The sequence below is a fragment of the Myotis daubentonii genome, chromosome 16 (assembly GCF_963259705.1).
Source record: "Myotis daubentonii chromosome 16, mMyoDau2.1, whole genome shotgun sequence".
Lineage (NCBI taxonomy): Eukaryota > Metazoa > Chordata > Mammalia > Chiroptera > Vespertilionidae > Myotis > Myotis daubentonii.
This window is the reverse complement of record NC_081855.1, coordinates 24,919,427-24,936,950: the sequence shown is the minus strand read 5'-3', so window position 1 is coordinate 24,936,950 and position 17,524 is coordinate 24,919,427. Positions and strand designations below refer to the sequence as shown.

At 50.1% G+C, this 17,524-nt stretch overlaps 1 protein-coding gene and 1 long non-coding RNA gene across 3 annotated transcripts; one reads left to right on the top strand and one right to left on the bottom strand.

The window, feature by feature from the left end:
- Positions 1 to 762: 762 nt before the first annotated feature.
- Positions 763 to 12,341, top strand: PIPOX (pipecolic acid and sarcosine oxidase). The gene is made up of 9 exons (XM_059669322.1): positions 763 to 968; positions 2,431 to 2,579; positions 8,945 to 9,158; positions 9,442 to 9,624; positions 10,113 to 10,265; positions 10,637 to 10,795; positions 11,362 to 11,437; positions 11,671 to 11,844; positions 12,015 to 12,341. Exons 1-8 carry the CDS (start codon positions 855 to 857, stop codon positions 11,799 to 11,801), a joined length of 1,179 nt encoding a protein of 392 aa, XP_059525305.1. The 5' UTR covers positions 763 to 854; the 3' UTR covers positions 11,802 to 11,844; positions 12,015 to 12,341.
- On the bottom strand, positions 11,888 to 15,517 carry LOC132218292 (uncharacterized). Of its 2 annotated transcripts, XR_009449143.1 has the most exons (3): positions 15,171 to 15,430; positions 12,429 to 12,596; positions 11,888 to 12,097 (listed from the first exon to the last, which is right to left on the bottom strand). It is a non-coding gene; the product is annotated as an uncharacterized LOC132218292 (long non-coding RNA). The 2 variants fall into 2 exon arrangements; XR_009449142.1 differs by lacking the exon at positions 11,888 to 12,097 and having other exon boundaries at positions 12,356 to 12,596; positions 15,171 to 15,517.
- Between the last annotated feature and the right edge of the window lie 2,007 nt (positions 15,518 to 17,524).

The window sequence follows — 17,524 nt, the reverse complement described above, 5'->3', positions numbered from 1 at the left end:
CATTTTCCTTTTCCTTTTCTTAAAGAGGACCGCCAAATCATATGAGAACTAGGCCCTACCCATCCTGGCTCCGTCCCAAATGCATGTGGAAGAACTTACTTAGCACACTGCCTAGCCCAGAGGGAGCGCTGCATGGGCCCCTCCATGCCCTGGGCTGGTGCCTGGCCGCCTGACTGTGGCTCAGGAGAAGGCTGCTCCTCTCACTCTGTCCTTTCCATTTGTTCAGGATCATTTCTTCTTCTCCTTTTAAACTAAATGAAAGTAAAACACGCTGAGAGTAATTTTATAATCACAAGGCTGCCCTCTCAATTGGCCCCAGCACCTACCCCCTGACCTCACCACCCCCAGGGAGGTGGACCTTATCCTGGGCAGAGTGCCAAGTTCTTAGTTCGGCCCTCTAGAATCTTCAAAGGAAACCAGGCTGAAGAGAGAAAAGCCAGCAGGGGGAGGCAGCATTCCTGGTGCCCAGCTTGGTCTAGGAGGCATTGAAATTCCAGGGCCGAGGTCCCAGAGACAAAGATCATAATGAGACAGGAAGGTGGCAAAGGAAGGAGCCATTTGCATGACAATAATTGAGCCAAGAATAGAAAGCTAGAGAGATGAAAGGGTGAGGCTGGCAGCTGAGCTGGGTTAACCCTCACAAATCAGACTACCCAGCTCTGCTCTGCAGGGGAGGCCAGGCCGAGCCCGGTGCCAGGCTTTGGGGGAGGGGAGAAGGACACCGCCCCAGGGGATTGTGGGAATGCTGACCAGGCTGGACTTTGCCCTACTCCTCCTCCTTCAGCCCAGAGCCCTGCTTTGCTCGCCCTCTCCTTTGCGTGTGGGCTCTGTGGCTGTGGGGCTAAGTGGGCATCATGGCTGCTCAGAATGACCTCTGCGATGCCATTGTGATCGGGGCTGGCATCCAGGGCTGCTTCACTGCATACCACCTGGCCAAACACGGGAAGCGAGTTCTCCTGCTGGAGCAGGTACTGTGTCCCCTCTGTGCTCCTGACCTTAGAGACTGTCCCTGTCTCTTCCCTAGAGAGAGGTTTCCAGAGCTAGCAGGCTATGGGGCCAGGCCAAAGGGCCTGATCATCACAAATTCTGTGCAATCTGTAGCTTGGCTGCCTGGTGTGTGCATCATCACAATGCAAAGAAAGTCGTCACCCTGCCGCCCCCCCCGCCCCCCCTCCCCCCCCCCCCCCGCCCACCAAGACCCATGTCGGGTTTCTAGGTGTATTTTCTCCTTTTACCCCCGCCCCTGCCCCCCCGCCTGCCCAGTTCCTGCCCTTGATCAAGAAGTGTCCCAGGCCCTGTTCTCTTCCTTCTTGCTATCTCTTCTGTGCCAAAATGGTTGATCTGGCCCAGAAAAAGAATCAGTTCTGCTTTGGGTAACCTTAAGTAAAGCTAATTTTGTCTCGAGGCAAGGCTGATTTGTCAGCCTCAGAGGTAGGATTCTTCCCTGCACATTCCTGGCCTCTCACCCTGGCACCCAGCGGAGGCTTCTGTTTTTTCTGCCGCTTCCAGATAATAGCAGCCGCCTGTTTGATGCACAGGAAATAAGGCTTTGGTCTTAGTTTTCCTTATAGAAAAGGTGACGCCAGGCCGTGCTGTCTACCGTGACCATGCACATGTGGGTGGGCCTGCCTGTCTACAGGGTTCTTCCCAGGACATGTCCACCCAGCTCACCTGCCAAAGATTTCTCCCCTCCCCTTCTGCCTGGTTTGGTTGATTCTTCTTGGTAAGAAGCTGGATTGGTTGGAAATTTCAGAGAGGAAGGGAGAGAGAGAGATAGAAACATCAATAATGAGAGAGAATCATCGATCAGTTGCCTCCTGCACACCCCGTACTGGGGACTGGGCCTGCAACCTAGGCAGGTGCCCTTGATTGGAATCGAACCCGGGCCCCTTCAGTCCGCAGGCCAATGCTCTATGCACTGAGCAAAACTGGCTAGGGCTGGAAACCTTTTTTTATTTCTCTGTCATTTTTTCTCAAAGCCCGAGGGATTCTTGGTTCAACCTTGCAGGCAACTCTCCATTTTTTGCTAAATCCCAAGGGGTTTCCTTGTCCTGAGTGATCCGAAGCCACAGGGAAATAGTCAGCATCCGTTTCCTTGTCCATGAAATGAGGGGCTAGACTAGAATGATCTCAAAGGCCCTTTCTAATTCTGCTTCTCTGTGCCTCTAAGTAGGATGGGGTAGCAGCAGGATGACTGAAGGCACACTAACAAAGGGGCTTCGGGGATGTGAATGATGTTAGCAAAAAAGGAAGCCGAAGAACTTCTGTTCTGACAGTCAGATCAGGAACGTGGTCATAAAGGGAGAGTGTATGGAAATATTTGAAGAATAAGTGCTCTTGATTGACAGCTCCTGGTTGACTTGATGAGCTGGCTCTTAGAGGGAGTGCAAGGGGTAACAGCTTCAGTTGTCTCTTGTTTTCCACTTCCAGTTCTTTCTACCACACTCCCGAGGAAGCTCCCACGGGCAGAGCCGGATAATCCGAAGGGCATACCCTGAAGAGTTTTACACCCAGATGATGGATGAGTGCTACCAGATATGGGCCCAGCTGGAGCACGAAGCTGGAACCCAATTATACAGGTTGAAGAATTCCTTGAATCATGGGGCCTGGCACCTGGAGGTGCTTCTAGGATGTGAGGGAGCAGTGCCGTGCACACTTGAAATGCCATGGAGGGACACGGGGCCTAGGGGAGTGCCAGTCACATGGAAGCATTCTGCTCACCGTCATGGTCGCCCACAGGTCCAGATGGCTCCTGCCGGGGTCTGAGTTCCAGGGCTGGTTGAGACCGTGTGTCCAAGGCTAGCTGAGGTTGTGTCTGTATCTCCATGAAGCCATCTGAGATTCTTTTAGGGCCGGGATGGTTATAGAGCAGGAGGCTGCTGTCTTGGTTCTTTATATTCCTGCTAGTATCATAACTTTTCATGCTGGGTGCAGCTCCCAACTCCCAGAGTGACCCCTATAAATCCATTTTATTTTCTCTGAACGCCTCCTCCCATAGAACAAAGTAGGGATGCTCCTCAGACCCCATTGCTTGCCAGGGAGTGAGCCTGCAGCTCTTTCCTTGTTGCCCCCATGACAACCCTCAAGGCCCGCTCCTAACTGACCTTTCACACGCTCATGGGGAAGAAAGCTGTGATACACAGAGAACTTTAACCACCCAACCACCTCCGCTCCCATCTTCTCTGTGGCTCTTAATTTTTCTTCTTTTTTATTTTTATGGGTGATCTCTATTGGCTCTTAACTGAACTTCCTACAAAACTCTAGCTCTACCCTACAGGGTGGCAGTTATTTTAATGGACAGGAACCAAGAGGTTACTGTTCTGTTGCAAAAACACCATTAACTTAAGAACAAAGTGAAATCCATTATGCAAATACAGCGAGGGCAGCTAATTACAGATTTATTCCAGAGGCAGCTAATGCACCCAGCACCCAAATAAAGGAGCATGTCCCGCTGAGGGGCGGCCTGGCAAAGGGACCCCTGTCTGTCAGCCATCTGCGAATACTGCTGAGTCTCTTCTGCTAAAAGAAATGCTGAGCCTTGGAGGGCAAACTTCTTTCCTAGCAGACAAGGTGGCGACTAAAAGAGATGTTAGAAGAGTGTCTGGCCCTAGCCGGTTTGGCTCAGTGGATAGAATGTCAGCCTGCAGACTGAAGGGTCCTGGGTTCGATTCCAGTCAAGGTCACATGCCCAGGTTGCTGGCTCAATCTCCAGTAGGAGGTGTGCAGGAGGCAGCCAATCAATGATTCTTTCTCATCATTGATGTTTCTCTCTCGCTCTCTCACTCTCCCTTCCTCTCTGAAATCAATAAAAATATATTTTTAAAAAGAAGAAGAGTTTCTGGAGTCAGAAGGCTTGAATTTGCCTTTGTGCTCTACCTCTTACCGGCTATGTGACCTCGGGGAAGTTTCTGTACCTCTCTGTGTCTCATGTTTTCTCTCAGGGTTTTGTGAGGATTAAACGAGACTTGTGAAATACTTGGCACAGTGCCTAGCACTTTTCAATAAATGGCAGTTCCTCCCACCTGTTTTGGGTTAGCCACATCCTATCTCAACTGAGCCAGGGAGAAAGTAGGGCAGGAGGAGACAGATGGGATGCAGCAACCAAGAGCATCAAGGGGAAAGGCTGCTGGAAAGGGAGAGAGGGAAAGGCACCCTTGGGTAGGAGATGCTCATATTTTCATAATCTCCTTCTTTGGCAGGAGGACAGGACTTTGGATATCAGCTCTGACACATTTTAGCTGTGTGGTTTGGAGCAAATTGTTTAATGTCTTTGAGACTCAGTTTTCTCATCTGTAAAGTAGGAGTAATAATATCTATTTCAGAGGCTGTTGTGAGGATAAGTATGAAAAGGGCTTAGACAAAGCATCATCATCATCACATATTTAGTGCTCATAGTAAGAAAGTCAAATTGTTCTAAAACTACCTGATATTTTATTAACTCATTCAATTCTCATTAAATCTCATTAGAGGGTTGCTACTGAGTAGTCAGGGTCTTAACCCATTAGTGCACATCACAGAATTCTTATCGTCTAGAGCAGGGTTTGGAAAACTTTTTCTGTATATGGCCAAATAGTATTTTAGGTCTTGCAGGCCATATGGTCTCTGTTGCAACTATTGAATTTTGCCCGTTACTCAACTCTACCACTGCAGTGTGAAAGCAGCCACAGAGAATATGTGAACAAATGAGCATGGCTGTGTCCCAATAAAACTTTACTTATGGACACAAACATTTCATATAATTTTCATGTCATGAAATTTTGCTTTTTGTCAACCATTGAAAAATACAAAAACCATCTTGGCTTGTGACAAGAACAAGTGTCAGGCCTGATTTCCCCTGGGTCATAGTTTGCTGGGCCCCTGGTTTAGAAGGTACCACAAATTGGTTACTTTGTCTACCCCCTGTCTCCAAACAAGTTTATTGCTAAATCATCCCAGATCAGAAGACTGCTAATGTATGGTACATTTAAAGACAGAGACATACATAGCCCTCCTTAAAAGACCGTTCTGATGTCTCACAGCCTCAATTATGAAAAAGGAAGAGTAAAATGAACGTGCTTTGAAAACCTTAAAAGTCCTATGGAGTGTTAGGTGTTCTGTATCATTATTATTAACAAGTCCTTTCTATGGCTAACCTAATTTACTCAGGCACACTAATTTATTTGGCTCTTTAACTTAGTAGGGGACACAGAACAGATACTTCCCATTCCAATTCCTTTAGCTGTTGTTCTTAATTCGGATTTTCTAAATGATCCATCATCTTCGTGGTGGATCATACAGTAACAGGTCCTTCTGGAAGAACTAGCACAATATCATAATCTAACTGATAGATATGGATGCATTTACTTAATGTTATTTGATGATGACTTTAAAAAAAATAACACCTTCAGGAGTTGCTCAATTCTTTTTCTTCTGTTGTGTCGCTTCCTGTGACAGTGGCATACTAAACATGGGTGAGCTCGGGATATTTGCATACATTCTGGAAACAGACTGTGACACGTGTGTCAGATCACAAGGTCTGAATCGTTGTGATGTGTACAGCCAGGACGTTGATAGCAACAGCAAATCCCAGCTCCGTGGCCCCCCTCTTCCCCGCCCTGCCTTTTCCCTTTGAGGCCTACCATCTAGCTCCTGACCCCGGCTGCCCCTGCTTAGCTGACAATATCAGACAAGATCACAGCCGTAGGCAGTACAGCTGCTGGCAGAACCTGGTGGCCCCCTCCGCAGCTGCTGCTTCCTGTGTCTGCGAAGTGTCTGGCTTGTCAGCCACATCCCCTCCCTGGAGCGGTCTTTGTTAACCGATTCCACCTCGGCCCACTGAGCAGAAGATGAAACGCCAGGAGCTCCTCCAGCACCAACAAAGACAGCAGCCACCGCCCAGTCCTTGCTTGAATTCCTTCCCCAAGGTGACTCTGAGAGCTGGCTTGCCTGGTACTTTTAACCCAGAGAGGGGGAAGCTGGAGACGGGGCTAGGACTTGGCAGATGTGGGGCGAGATGTCTGCCCTTCCCCCCCAATTCCTCCCCACTCCATCTTGCCTCCCGTCCTGCTATAGTAACTGGGAGAAATCCCTAATCACCAACTCCGTGGCTTTAGTGGGGCCGTCGAGTTGATGTGAGCCTTGGGAGGAATCTTTGATTACCTCTTCCTCGTGCTGGATCCAGCTGGGGTTGGGAGGAAGGCGCGATTCGTACCAAATGCTTTGCACTCAGCTGAGGACATTCGAAGAGTTGGGAGCTGCACTTTTTCTAGGGTTTCCTGACCCCCCAGCCTCACTCGGGGTGCCTTCTTGCTAGGCCAGCCCTGACCAGTCATTTTCTGGGCATTTCTTTTTCCTGTGACACCTCCCCAAATTTTGTAGCCTAGGTCAGAGCCAAAAAGAGGAGAGGGAGGCCCAGGGCACGGGGGTGAGAAATTGATGCAGAATGAGCAGTCTGTTTATTGGGATCTAGAAAAGCCATTAAAAAAAATAAGCACTTAAATGATTTTCAATCTGCCCATGGAAGTCATCCATCTTCATACTGGGGGAAGAGGCCCACTCCACTCTCCCATCCCGGTTTTGATTGACTGACTTCCAATTCTCTAAGCATTTCCCACCGGAGCCTCTCACCTATCTCCCATAATGACAGGCCTTTGCATTTCCAGGCAGTGTTTTACATTTATTTCCGATTTGCTCATAATGGTCAAAAAAATCTCTCTCCAATCCGAGGCGCTTCTCCAGCAGGGCACGGTTTCCCTCAGGCCAAATAGCTCAGCCGTGATCCACGGAAAATGAGAATTTCCCAAACGCATCTTCGGACTAGGGGAGGGTCCAGCATCACCGATTCAGATGGAAAATTTCCCACTGTTAGATCAATATCTGGGCTAAGAAATAAATGCCACAGGGGCAGAGAGCGGGAGCAAAATGATTACGATCGGCACAATTACATTCGCCGGCAGAACCGGCTCGCTGATTACTCCTCAGGATGGGGCGCTCCCGCCTCCCCCGCCACAGGACGGCTTGGGAATGAGAACGTCACTCAGCATTTCATAATTCAGCAGATCGGCCCGTTGTCTTGGCCTGCGTTCATTTCCCCTGTACTGTACATTCCTGTGAGAGGGGTTCTTATTTCAAGGAAGGAAGGGGAGAAGGAGGGAAGGAAGAAAGAAAAGGAGGAAGGGAGGGAGGCAGGGAGGAGGGAGAAAGGGAAAGGAACTAAATCTGAGAGCGTATGAGAGACCAAGGCTGATACATTGCAGGCAGGGTTAGGATATGGGTTCTACTTCCAGGCCAGCGATCTGACTGCTGTAGGGTGGGGTTAAGCCAAAGTGTTTCCCAGAATTCTACCCAGCTACAACCCCATCGGGTAAAAAGGGCTCAAGAACATACACTTGGGTGACTTCTTAATTATCCTGTTGACCATGATGTTTACTAGGCAAGTTTCCATTAGCTGAGCACCCTTCTGAGGTTCTTTTTTGGGGCCACAGGAAAAAGGCCGTCTGCTGGTAGCAGGGATTTCTCTAGCATCCTTCCTCTGCTGAGCTTTGAAGAGGCAGAGGTAGTTATTGCTTTCTCACCAGTGGTGAACGCTGGGTAGGCGGGGGCCATGGCAAATGAATTGGGCACGCTGCGTGGCTCTGTGTACTGACACCAGCCCCGGGGCCCGCTGTGTTCCTAACCCCTCCCAATCTTCCCTTTAATCCCCCCAACCAGATAATGTGGGATTTGGAAGCATGTAATATCCATGAGACTCCATTACAGGCTATTACGAGCTTTATATGCGGTACCCGGAGGATGTGCCAGGCTGATGCCGGCCACTACGGCTGCTGAAACTGAGAGCGATGACAGGAATGGTTCCAAGGGCCAAAGTGACCTTTCCATTGTTTAGATCAGTTTCCACAAAAAAAAAAAAAAAAAAAAAAAAAAAAAGGATCTCTGGTTTCTTGTGACGAGAGACAGAAGCATTACAGAGAAACCACTTTTACTCCCTTAGTGAGTAGGAAGCACAGAGGGAAGTATAAGGAGAAACAACATTGTAGAATCACTAAATTAATTGCTGGGACCTCAAGAGGCCATCGACTGGCATTTCTGCATGAAGGTGCCATTGGCATTTGGGTGGGGTCTTCCTGAGCATCGCAGGTTTAGCATCCCTGGTCCTTGTCCACTAAACGTGAATGGCAACCCCCAGGCATTGTGACAACTAAAAAAAAAAAAAAGGCCCATGACATTTTCACATGCCCCTGGGTTGGCGATGGTGCACATTGATGTGGAACCACCAATAGTCCAATAGACATTGTCACAGAGGAGGAACCTGGGGCCTGGAGAAACCAGAGCAAGGTTACAGGGGATGCTGGGACTGGCCCCAGAGCCAGACCTCCCAACGGAGGACCTTTTCCACAAAATGCTCAGCCTCGAAGAAGGAACAGAGAGACAGAAAGGCAAGGAAGGGACAAAACATTACCTGACAAGAAAAGGGACAGAGAAAAGAAACAGCAGGGGTGAGGGAGGAGGTAAAGGGTAAAGATGAAAGTAGTGAATAGATAGGGTCAGGGGATGGGAGGAAGGGAAGAGATCACATCAAACTCATTGAACACCTACCACTTTCTAGGTGTGGAAAAAGAAGAGGACTTAGGATCTTTGCCCTCAAAGTCAGAATGGATATCCTGAGAGGGATGAGGGAGAAACAAGCAAACCGACAGCAGTGAGAGACAAGGGCAGACTTGGGAATGGCCTGGAAACCAGCTCAGTATCACTGTGATTCTTGCAACAGAGTTGAGATAACTTCACTTGTTTGTGTGTGTGTGTGTGTGTGTGTGTGTGTGTTTTAAATGGGAGGCTGGGACTCTCCTTGATGCCTGGCCCTGGGACCCTTGTTGAAGAATGAGAGAGAACGGCCCAGGGCCCTGATGCAAACCTTCACCCAGGTCTCTCTCTCTCTCCCTCTCTCTCTCTCTCTCTCTCTTTTCAGGCAGACTGGACTACTACTGCTGGGAGTAAAGGAGAATCAAGAATTAAAGACAACCCAAGCAACTCTGTCTAGGTTGGGGGTGAAACACCAGTGTCTTTCATCTGAAGAACTGAAGCAACATTTCCCCAACATTCGGCTGGCCAAGGGAGAAGTGGGACTCTTGGAAGAGTCGGGAGGAGTTCTCTATGCAGCCAAGGCCCTCAGAGTCCTTCAGGTGAGACTGTGCAGTATTAGGGGCAATGCAGCTCCTGATCTAGGATCCTGGGTCCCAATCAGTCATGCCCCAACCCGCCTTCCCCCACTGGGTGAGAGCCTTCTCCATGCTGGCTTTAGTCTTGACGTTTGGGCGGGGCAGTTGTGTACCCTGCCAGGTCTTGCCGATGTGGGAGAGGAGGTCTAGAATCTGCATTCTTTTCTGCCCTAAGCAAAGGGCTCTTGGTCCACCAGGGTGAACTGCATATATAACCATTTGCCCTTCTCTGATCCTGTCCTCTCAGGATGCCATTCGACAGCTAGGAGGCAAAGTGTGTGATGGAGAGAAGGTGATGGAGATAAAACCAGGGCTACCGATCATAGTGAAAACCACCTGTAAGAGTTACCAAGCCAACAGCTTGGTCATCACAGCAGGTCCTTGGACCAACAGGCTCCTCCGTCCGCTGGGACTTGAGCTGCCTCTCCAGGTAAGGGACGCTGGAAGCCCGAGAGTTGGTGCTTAAGAGAAGAAACCTTGGAGCCAGGTGGCCACTTGCTGGTGGGCAACTTTGGGCAAATTCGTTTCCCTCACTGAGCCTCCAGTTGTATAACCTGTAAAATGGGGCGTAGGGCTGCTGGAGAATTAAATGAAAAGATATACATAAAGCCCTTCGGAGATGGTCTGGCCACTTGTAAGCACTCCATAAATCGAAGGCATTGTTAGCTCCTGGAGAGAAAGCAGGAAGGCTGTTAGTTATAGGAGAAGACTAAGAATGGGAGAAGAGACAGAGATTCAGAGATTTTTGTGCATCATCATATAATGTAACACGCAAATGACATGAGAACTGGATGAAAAGGAGATAGATGAGTGGAGTGAGGCATCCGGGCTGTATTGCAGGGCTATAAGACCCCAGCGTTGTCTTTAGAGTTCGAAGGTTTTCCCTTTTCATCTCCCACTTCCTCTCCCTGCTTCTAGACCCTGCGGATCAATGTGTGTTACTGGCGCGAGAAGGTTCCCGGAAGCTACGGGGTGTCCCAGGCCTTTCCATGCTTCCTGGGCCTGGACCTCAGCCTGGCTCCCCACCACATCTATGGGCTGCCCTCTGGAGAATACCCAGGGCTGATGAAGGTGAGTGAAAGGCAGAGAGAGGCCAGGAGGGGTGCACACAGAATCGGGGCCACTGCTCTTCCATTCCCAGCGGCCTCCCTCGGATCCCGGTGGGCGGCAGCGGGCGTCTACTCGCGATTCACGACTTGCATTACAAGAACCCAGCTGTCCCGGCGCCCCACAAGGGGAGCCCTTCCTTTGCAAACAGAGGGTTGGCGGGGAATGAACGACTAGGCAACCTAGCGTGGCAGCAAGCAGCATTTGTCAGGAACTGGGGAAGGCTGGGATGATGGATGGGGGCACTGTGTGTACAAGCCTGTCCCCTGGGCTGGGTGGGTGTGCGGGAAGGCCGGCCCTCGCAGCTCACTCACCCTGCTCTGGTTGGGAGCCAGGTCTGCTATCACCACGGCAACAGCGCGGATCCCGAGGAGCGGGACTGCCCCGCAGCATTCTCAGACATCCAGGACGTGCAGATCCTGAGCCGCTTTGTCAGAGACCACTTACCTGACCTGGAGCCGGGGCCTGCCGTGGTGGAGCATTGCATGTACACGGTAAGGGGGCGGGCGGCCCGGAGAGCAGGGGAAGGAGACAGATTGGCCCGGCGCCGCTCAGGCTTGACTCTCCTCGACTCCTGACATCGGATGTGACTTGAAACAAATGAGTTAATTTCTGTGGTTCGGTTCACCTCCACCAGAGAGGGCCCATTAGAGGTTATTCATATGCCTTTTCATTAGGAAACTAGACTTACGCCTGGCAGTCCTTCGCTATGTTTCCCAGAAGGGCGCTAAAAGATTTTTTGGCAAGATGTTCTAGTTGAGCGGGCCTTAGGGACAAAGAGAAGAGACAGATGTCACCAGGGCCTGAGGCATCTTGGCTAAGTTCGTTTGCGCGCATTCACTGAGCACCTACTGTGTTCATAGCTCTGTGGAGGAGAGAGGCAGATGGACAAATGAGAAAGGCTGACATACCCAAAGGGGGCACTGGCGTGCAGAGAGCGTTCCTGTGCTGCATTCCCATTCTTTCTGGAAAGAAAGCCAGCCTAACCCTCTCCCTCCTGAGCCTGCAGTTCTTCCTCCTTCCGCCCGCCAAGGACACAGGTGTGACTGTTTCTTTCTAGGACACCCCTGACAAACACTTCATTCTTGATCGACACCCGAAGTATGACAACATTATCATTGGTGCTGGATTCTCGGGTGAGTCTGAGGAGGGGGAGATGGGGGGCCTTAAAGCCGAGTGCCAGCGCTCGGTGCCAGGCAAAATGGTGTTAGCTGGCCATTGGGGGCCAGCGCCTGGACACTGAGTGTGTGTGAAGTCAGAGGAGCGGGTGCTCCTAGTGGGAGGCTCTATCTCGGGACGGTGTCGGGGCCTCCAGGGAGCCCAGCCCCTGTCTCTGAGGATGCCTGACAAGCTGCTCTTCTTCCTCTAGGGCATGGATTCAAGCTGTCCCCTGTTGTGGGCAAGATCCTGTATGAATTAAGCATGAAGTTGACACCATCCTATGACTTGACACCTTTTCGAATCAGCCGCTTCCCTGGCCTGGGCAAAGCTCACCTTTGACCCAGACATCCAAGACGTCCGGCAGCCTTTCCTTTGAGCACAGGTGCTGTGAGTGAAGCCCTCTGCTGGGAAGGCTTCTCGCGGGGGCGGGGGGAGGGAGTGGCCGTGGGATGTCATCCTCTTCGGCTTTTAGAGTCCCCCCTAAACACCAGACGGTTGAATGTACCTTCTTCCCTGGCCAGCTCCTCAATCCCATTACTTTTTTGCTTCTAGATGGTCAATCAAATATTCTATCATCACGGAGTAGCCAGGACCTTTGAGAGCATGTCTGTTTGTACAACGAGGGGCACAAGGACCTGGGCAGGAGACCAAAGTGGTTGTTAAAATTCTCTTTGCTGGGGCATTTGATGAATTGGAGATAGATTTGACTAAGGCTGCCCAGCGGAGGGTAAACAAGGTGATTTGTAGAGGACTACTGCCCTTGAAGTTCCCTTTCCTTGGAACTAGAGCCACCCTCCATCACAAGCTCTGCTAAAACCTGGCTCATCGTGGGTGCACCATGAATGTTTGTGGGAAAAAATGTGTTGAATTGACAAATAAGTAATGGCATTGCCTTAAAGTCGGGGGTGGGCTTTATTCTTCGTGTGACCCCATTTCATATAGACTCAGCACCACAGAATCCATTACCCCAGGAATCCTTGGGGGTCCTTATCCCCTTGATGCACTGCACCCCTTTTCTCTGGATTCTTTGTCTGGATTCTTTGTCTGGTTCTCATCCTCTCTCTGGTTCTGGAAAGATGCTCAGTCCCCCAGTCTCCCATTAAGGTGTATTGTCAGGTCCTTATGAAGATGGAACTGTTATACCAGAAAGAAAGAGAGACACACTCGCTTAGAAACCCTGTTCAATGTTTGAATGTTAAATGTGCCATTTTATTATCATTAGGATTGCTCCCACTTAATGAAATGGCATTAGCACCGAGTCGGCTGGCCTCCTTGCACTAATTGCTTTGAAAGGGAACAGGCTCATGACTACCCCAGGGTGGGAGGAGGGGAGAGGGGTGGGAGCGGGGACTCAGGCAAGGCTTAACGCGCTCAGATGGGACCCACGCAGGAGGCCCTCCAGACCAGGCCAGTTGGGCCCAAGAGAACGGAGTTAAAGTGCTCGGGGGAGGAGAAAACTGGGACTGGTGGGAGGGTGGTGGCGGGAGTGAAAATATTAGGAGGAGTTACTGAGGGGGAAAGAGTGGGAAATGGGAAGAAGAGCATAACTATTCCCAACGGAAATACAACACAAAGGAAATTACTCTTCAGCTGCCATACAGGCCTAGGCACATGGCTTAGCACTGATTTCTCCAGGGGATTATAAAAGGCAGACAATCCCATCAGCCCCAGGACGAGTCTGCTTTTTAGCCGCTCTCAGATCGTTCCCTGAACCTCATCCTCTGTAAAGTGGTAATAATAACCATCGTCGTATCTGCAAAATGGGCAGAATACTACCACCTGGGTGAACCTTGAAGATAAAATGCTAAGTGAAGTAAGCCAGACACAAAAGGACACATATTGTATTCAGAGCAACAGAAAGTAGAATGGTTGTCTCCAGGGGTTGTGGGGAGGGAAGGATGAGGAATTAATATTGAATGGACACAGAGTTTCAGTTTGGGAAGATAAAAATGTTTTGGAGCCCGGCCAGTGTGGCTCAGTGGTTGAGTGTCCACCCAGGAACCAGGAGGTCACTGGTTTGATTCCTGGTTGGGGCACATGCCCGGGTTGTGGACTCAGTTCCCAGTGGAGGGCATGTGGGAGGCACGATGTTTCTCTCTCATCATTGATGTTTCTGCCTCTCTATTCCTCTCCCTTTCTCTCTCTCTCTAAAAATCAATAAAGTGGGCCCTGGCTGGTTTGGCTCAGTGGATAGAGCATGGGCCTGTGGATTGAGGGGTCCCAGGTTCGATTCTGGCCAGGGGCACGTGCCCAGGTTGTGGGCTCGATTCCCAGTGGGGGGCATGCAGGAGGCAGCCAGTCAATGATTCTCATCACTGATGTTTCTATCTCTCTCTCCCTCTCCCTTCCTCTCTGAAATAAATTAAAAATAAATAAAGGAGGAAACATGTTTTTTTAAAAGTTTTGGAGATGGATGTTATGATGCTTTCACATCCTAATTTAGCACATCACAAACACAATCATGGTTTAATTGAGTATACTTAATGCCACTAAACTGCACACATAATATGGTTAAAATGGTACATTTTATGTTATATATATTTTACCACAATAAAAAAAAATGGTAATAATATCAACCAACTCTGCAGGAGTGTGTGAGGATTAAATAAGATCATTCATTCATTTATTCATTCAATACACAAATATTTATTGAGCTTCTGCTGTGTGTCAGGCACTGTGCTAGGCACTGTGGATGTAACTATGAACAAAACAGATGGAAATCTCTGCTCTTATGAAATGAACAGTCCAGGGAGGGGAAGAAATGTAAATGACATCTATAAGTAAGTTACATCACATGTTAGGAGGTGACAAGTATGCTGGAGAAAAACAGAACTGGGTGAGGAAGATAGTAAATGTGGGGGGAGGGACTACCCTTTTTGATGGTGGTCAGGGTGGGACTCTTGAGGAGGGAGCATTTGAGCAAACTTGGAGGAGAGGGAGTGTGCCAGGCAGGTATCTGGATGTATGTAAGAGAATGTGGTAAGTTGTAAAGCTAGGCATTGTGTGTGTGAGAGAGAAAAATGAGGTACAGAGAGGAATCAATTAAGTTCTTGCCGGCTCCCAAGCTGGCGAAGCTGGGGAGAAAGGGTGCTGGGAACCTCTCCCTCACGTTCCAAGGCTGCCCGCAGTTCCCTCTGCCTCTCGCTGTGCCACCCTCCTCCCCCAGCCAGCTGCAGCATCCTTTCCAAAATATCCAGTCTAATTCAGCTTGCTGGTGGCAGCGAAAGCAGGGGACCGAGGTCTAGAGGAGGCTGAGAAAGGATGAGTGGGGGATGCTGACAAGCCCTGCCTGAGCTGGCTGAGGCCCTCAACAAATGAGCTGGTGTGTCCTAGAAACAGGGTGCACGGAGGGGCAGGGACCAGGGCATGCAGGGCCGGACAGGTGTGTGGGAGTGGGGAGGTCAGGACAGAGTGGAGAGAAGCAGGACTTGGGTAAGAAGAGACTGGCAATGTGCAGGCCAAAAAGGTAGGCAAGGACCTCCAGGATTGCTGCACGTCTCCTGAACCAGGGGAAACGGGTCCGGACGGGCCAAGCAATGCAACTGCCAAGTGAGCATTTCTTTTTGGGGGTGGGAAGGGGTCCTAGACGGGGAGAAGAAATGCAGAGAACAGCCAATGGGCATAGAGAAGAGGATCAGCCATTGTAGAGAGGGTCAGAGGATCCGCGAGGGTTTAATAACACTGAAGGATTTGCCCAAACAGACTCACCAGCATTATCTCCCGGCTTTTCTTCTGCTTGAGCGTGGCCAGGCATCCCCTTTCAGGCAGACCCGACATATCTTCAAGATGGAAGAAAATGAAAATAAATCGGGCGGGCAATGAGACCTGTGGAAGGGCAGCTGGGGTCTGCAAGGCTGCAGGGGAGAGATAAGGGCAGCGGAGGGAAAGAGGCCCGAGTGGTTGCCAACCAGACGGAGGAAAACAGAGGCAGGCTAAAAATAGGTTGGGGGTAGGGAGGGAGGAGAGCCAGTCCAGAAAAGAAGGGAAAGCAGAGGGAATCAATGCCGTCGCGCCTCTGACCCAATTCTCCATCCCTCAGCCTCACCAAGCTGAAAAATTCGGGGGTGACGGGGGAAAGGGAAAGATTGGTCCAGATAGAGAGGAGAGTCAGAGGAAAGTAATTGGAGTCTTAAGACCGAGGCGATGGTGGGGTACAAATCAGTCATGGCGATATGGACAAGAGGAGGTATGTAGTGTATGTAGTTAGTGTCGGTTAAACCCTCGCCGGAGTTTGGCACCCGGAACTGGTTGAAGAGCTTAAGGAGTGTGAGTGTAACTTGGAAGGCGGGTCAACTGTCGGGAAAGGTACAAGGAGGCCACGAGGATGAGTTGTTCTGGGGTTAGCAGGCTAGAGTGTGACTTAATGCTCGCATTTTACCTCTCATGAGAGTGATTCTAAAGGGAGTTTGGTAGGTGGATATTCTATTTCTTTTTCTTTTTTTAAAAAACATATATTTTATTGATATTTTACAGAGAAGAGGGGAGAGGGACAGAGAGTTAGAAACATCGATGAGAGAGAAACATCGATCAGCTTCCTCCTGCACACTCCCCACCGGGGATGTGCCTGCAACCAAGGTACATGCCCTTGACCGGAGTCGAACCTGGGACCCTTCAGTCTGCAGGCCGATGCTCTATCCCAGTGGTTCTCAACCTTCTGGCCCTTTCAATACAGTTCCTCATGTTGTGACCCAACCATAAAATTATTTTCGTTGCTACTTCATAACTGTAATGTTGCTACTGTTATGAATCGTAATGTAAATATCTGATATGCAGGATGGTCTTAGGCCATCCTGTGAAAGGGTCGTTCGACCGCCATAGGGGTCGCGACCCACAGGTTGAGAACCGATGCTCTATCCACTGAGCCAAACCGGTTAGGGCTGGATATTCCATTTCAATGGTGGGCTTCCATTGTAGCCAGAGGGGTTCAGGTTAGACCTCAGGATATTATCCCAGTAAGTAGATTTGTGAGATAGTAAAACATGTATATGAGCACTCTTATGATATTCTTTCCCGGGAAATCTTTAAAAATGAGAAGCTCGTCTATGTGGGCCTCTAGGCTTGCCTGGAGGCTGGGACCTCCCCCAACACCTCTGGAAGATTTCTGGCTAGAAGGGAGACGGAGGGTTTTATTATCTTGGAGAGAGGGTCTGGAATGGCTGTCCGGGCCAGGGCCTAGGGCAGGGTGAACGAAAGCACCTGAGAGTGGGGGGAGGGGGATGCACAAGGGCATTGGGTTTGTCAGGCTGGGAGAAGCCGCAGGATCAAGGGGGCAGGATTCTAACACGAAGGACCCAGAGGCATTTACATAACTTTGAATAATGAGTAAGCCCAGCTCTGGGGCTCTTAGTCAGCATGCTCATCTACATCTTTATTAAAGCTTTATAAATGATTCAGCTCCCTACCCCTGCCCCCAGCCCTGCCCCGCCTGCCCCAAGCATCAGGGTAGTTGATTGCTCATTATTTTAGACTAGATTTGTTTCACCAACATTCAGTGAGGCATGGAGTGGGGACCACAGGAGAGAGGGAGGCCTCCAAAGGCAGGCTGAGTGGAGAGGTAAGGGGCGAACAAAAGCAGCGGCCATGGGAAGTCAGGTAGCTTGGCTGTGAGCTAGGGACGTAACCCCGGGGCCAACATCCTCAGGAGAGAAAGGTTTCTTAGATTCCCTGAAAGGTGCTGGGTTCAAGTCCTACTCAATCCCCAGCAGGCACGTGGCTTGGCTCCATCACAGCCCAGAGCCCCTTGAGCAGCTAAATGAGTACCACCCTCAGGGCAGTGCTCATTTTTTCCTGAGGTAGGAATTTTGCTATTTTCACACAAAAAGAAAAAAAAAATTCTGCTACGCTTGCAAGGCAAGAACAGGCACCAGGCACATTAGGGGAGGAAGATACAGGAACACGTGCACATGGTATATAAATATGCAGGGAAAAGGAATGCTTGTGTCCACAGAGAGTTGGAGCTCACGCCACAGAGGAGCCCGGAGAAGAGGGGCATCCAGGTGGGCATGCTAGTGCCAGCTGCTCTGGTATCTGGCTGGTCTGCGGCAAGAAGCAGGGAGAGGCAT

Bases quoted from the DNA above. Each gene is read 5' to 3' on its own strand.
- PIPOX (XM_059669322.1), top strand. From the start codon at position 855: ATGGCTGCTCAGAATGACCTCTGCGATGCCATTGTGATCGGGGCTGGC. The intron at 10,796-11,361 runs GTAAGGGGGCGG...GTTTCTTTCTAG, and splicing joins TGGAGCATTGCATGTACACG to GACACCCCTGACAAACACTT. The intron at 11,438-11,670 runs GTGAGTCTGAGG...TTCTTCCTCTAG, and splicing joins CATTGGTGCTGGATTCTCGG to GGCATGGATTCAAGCTGTCC.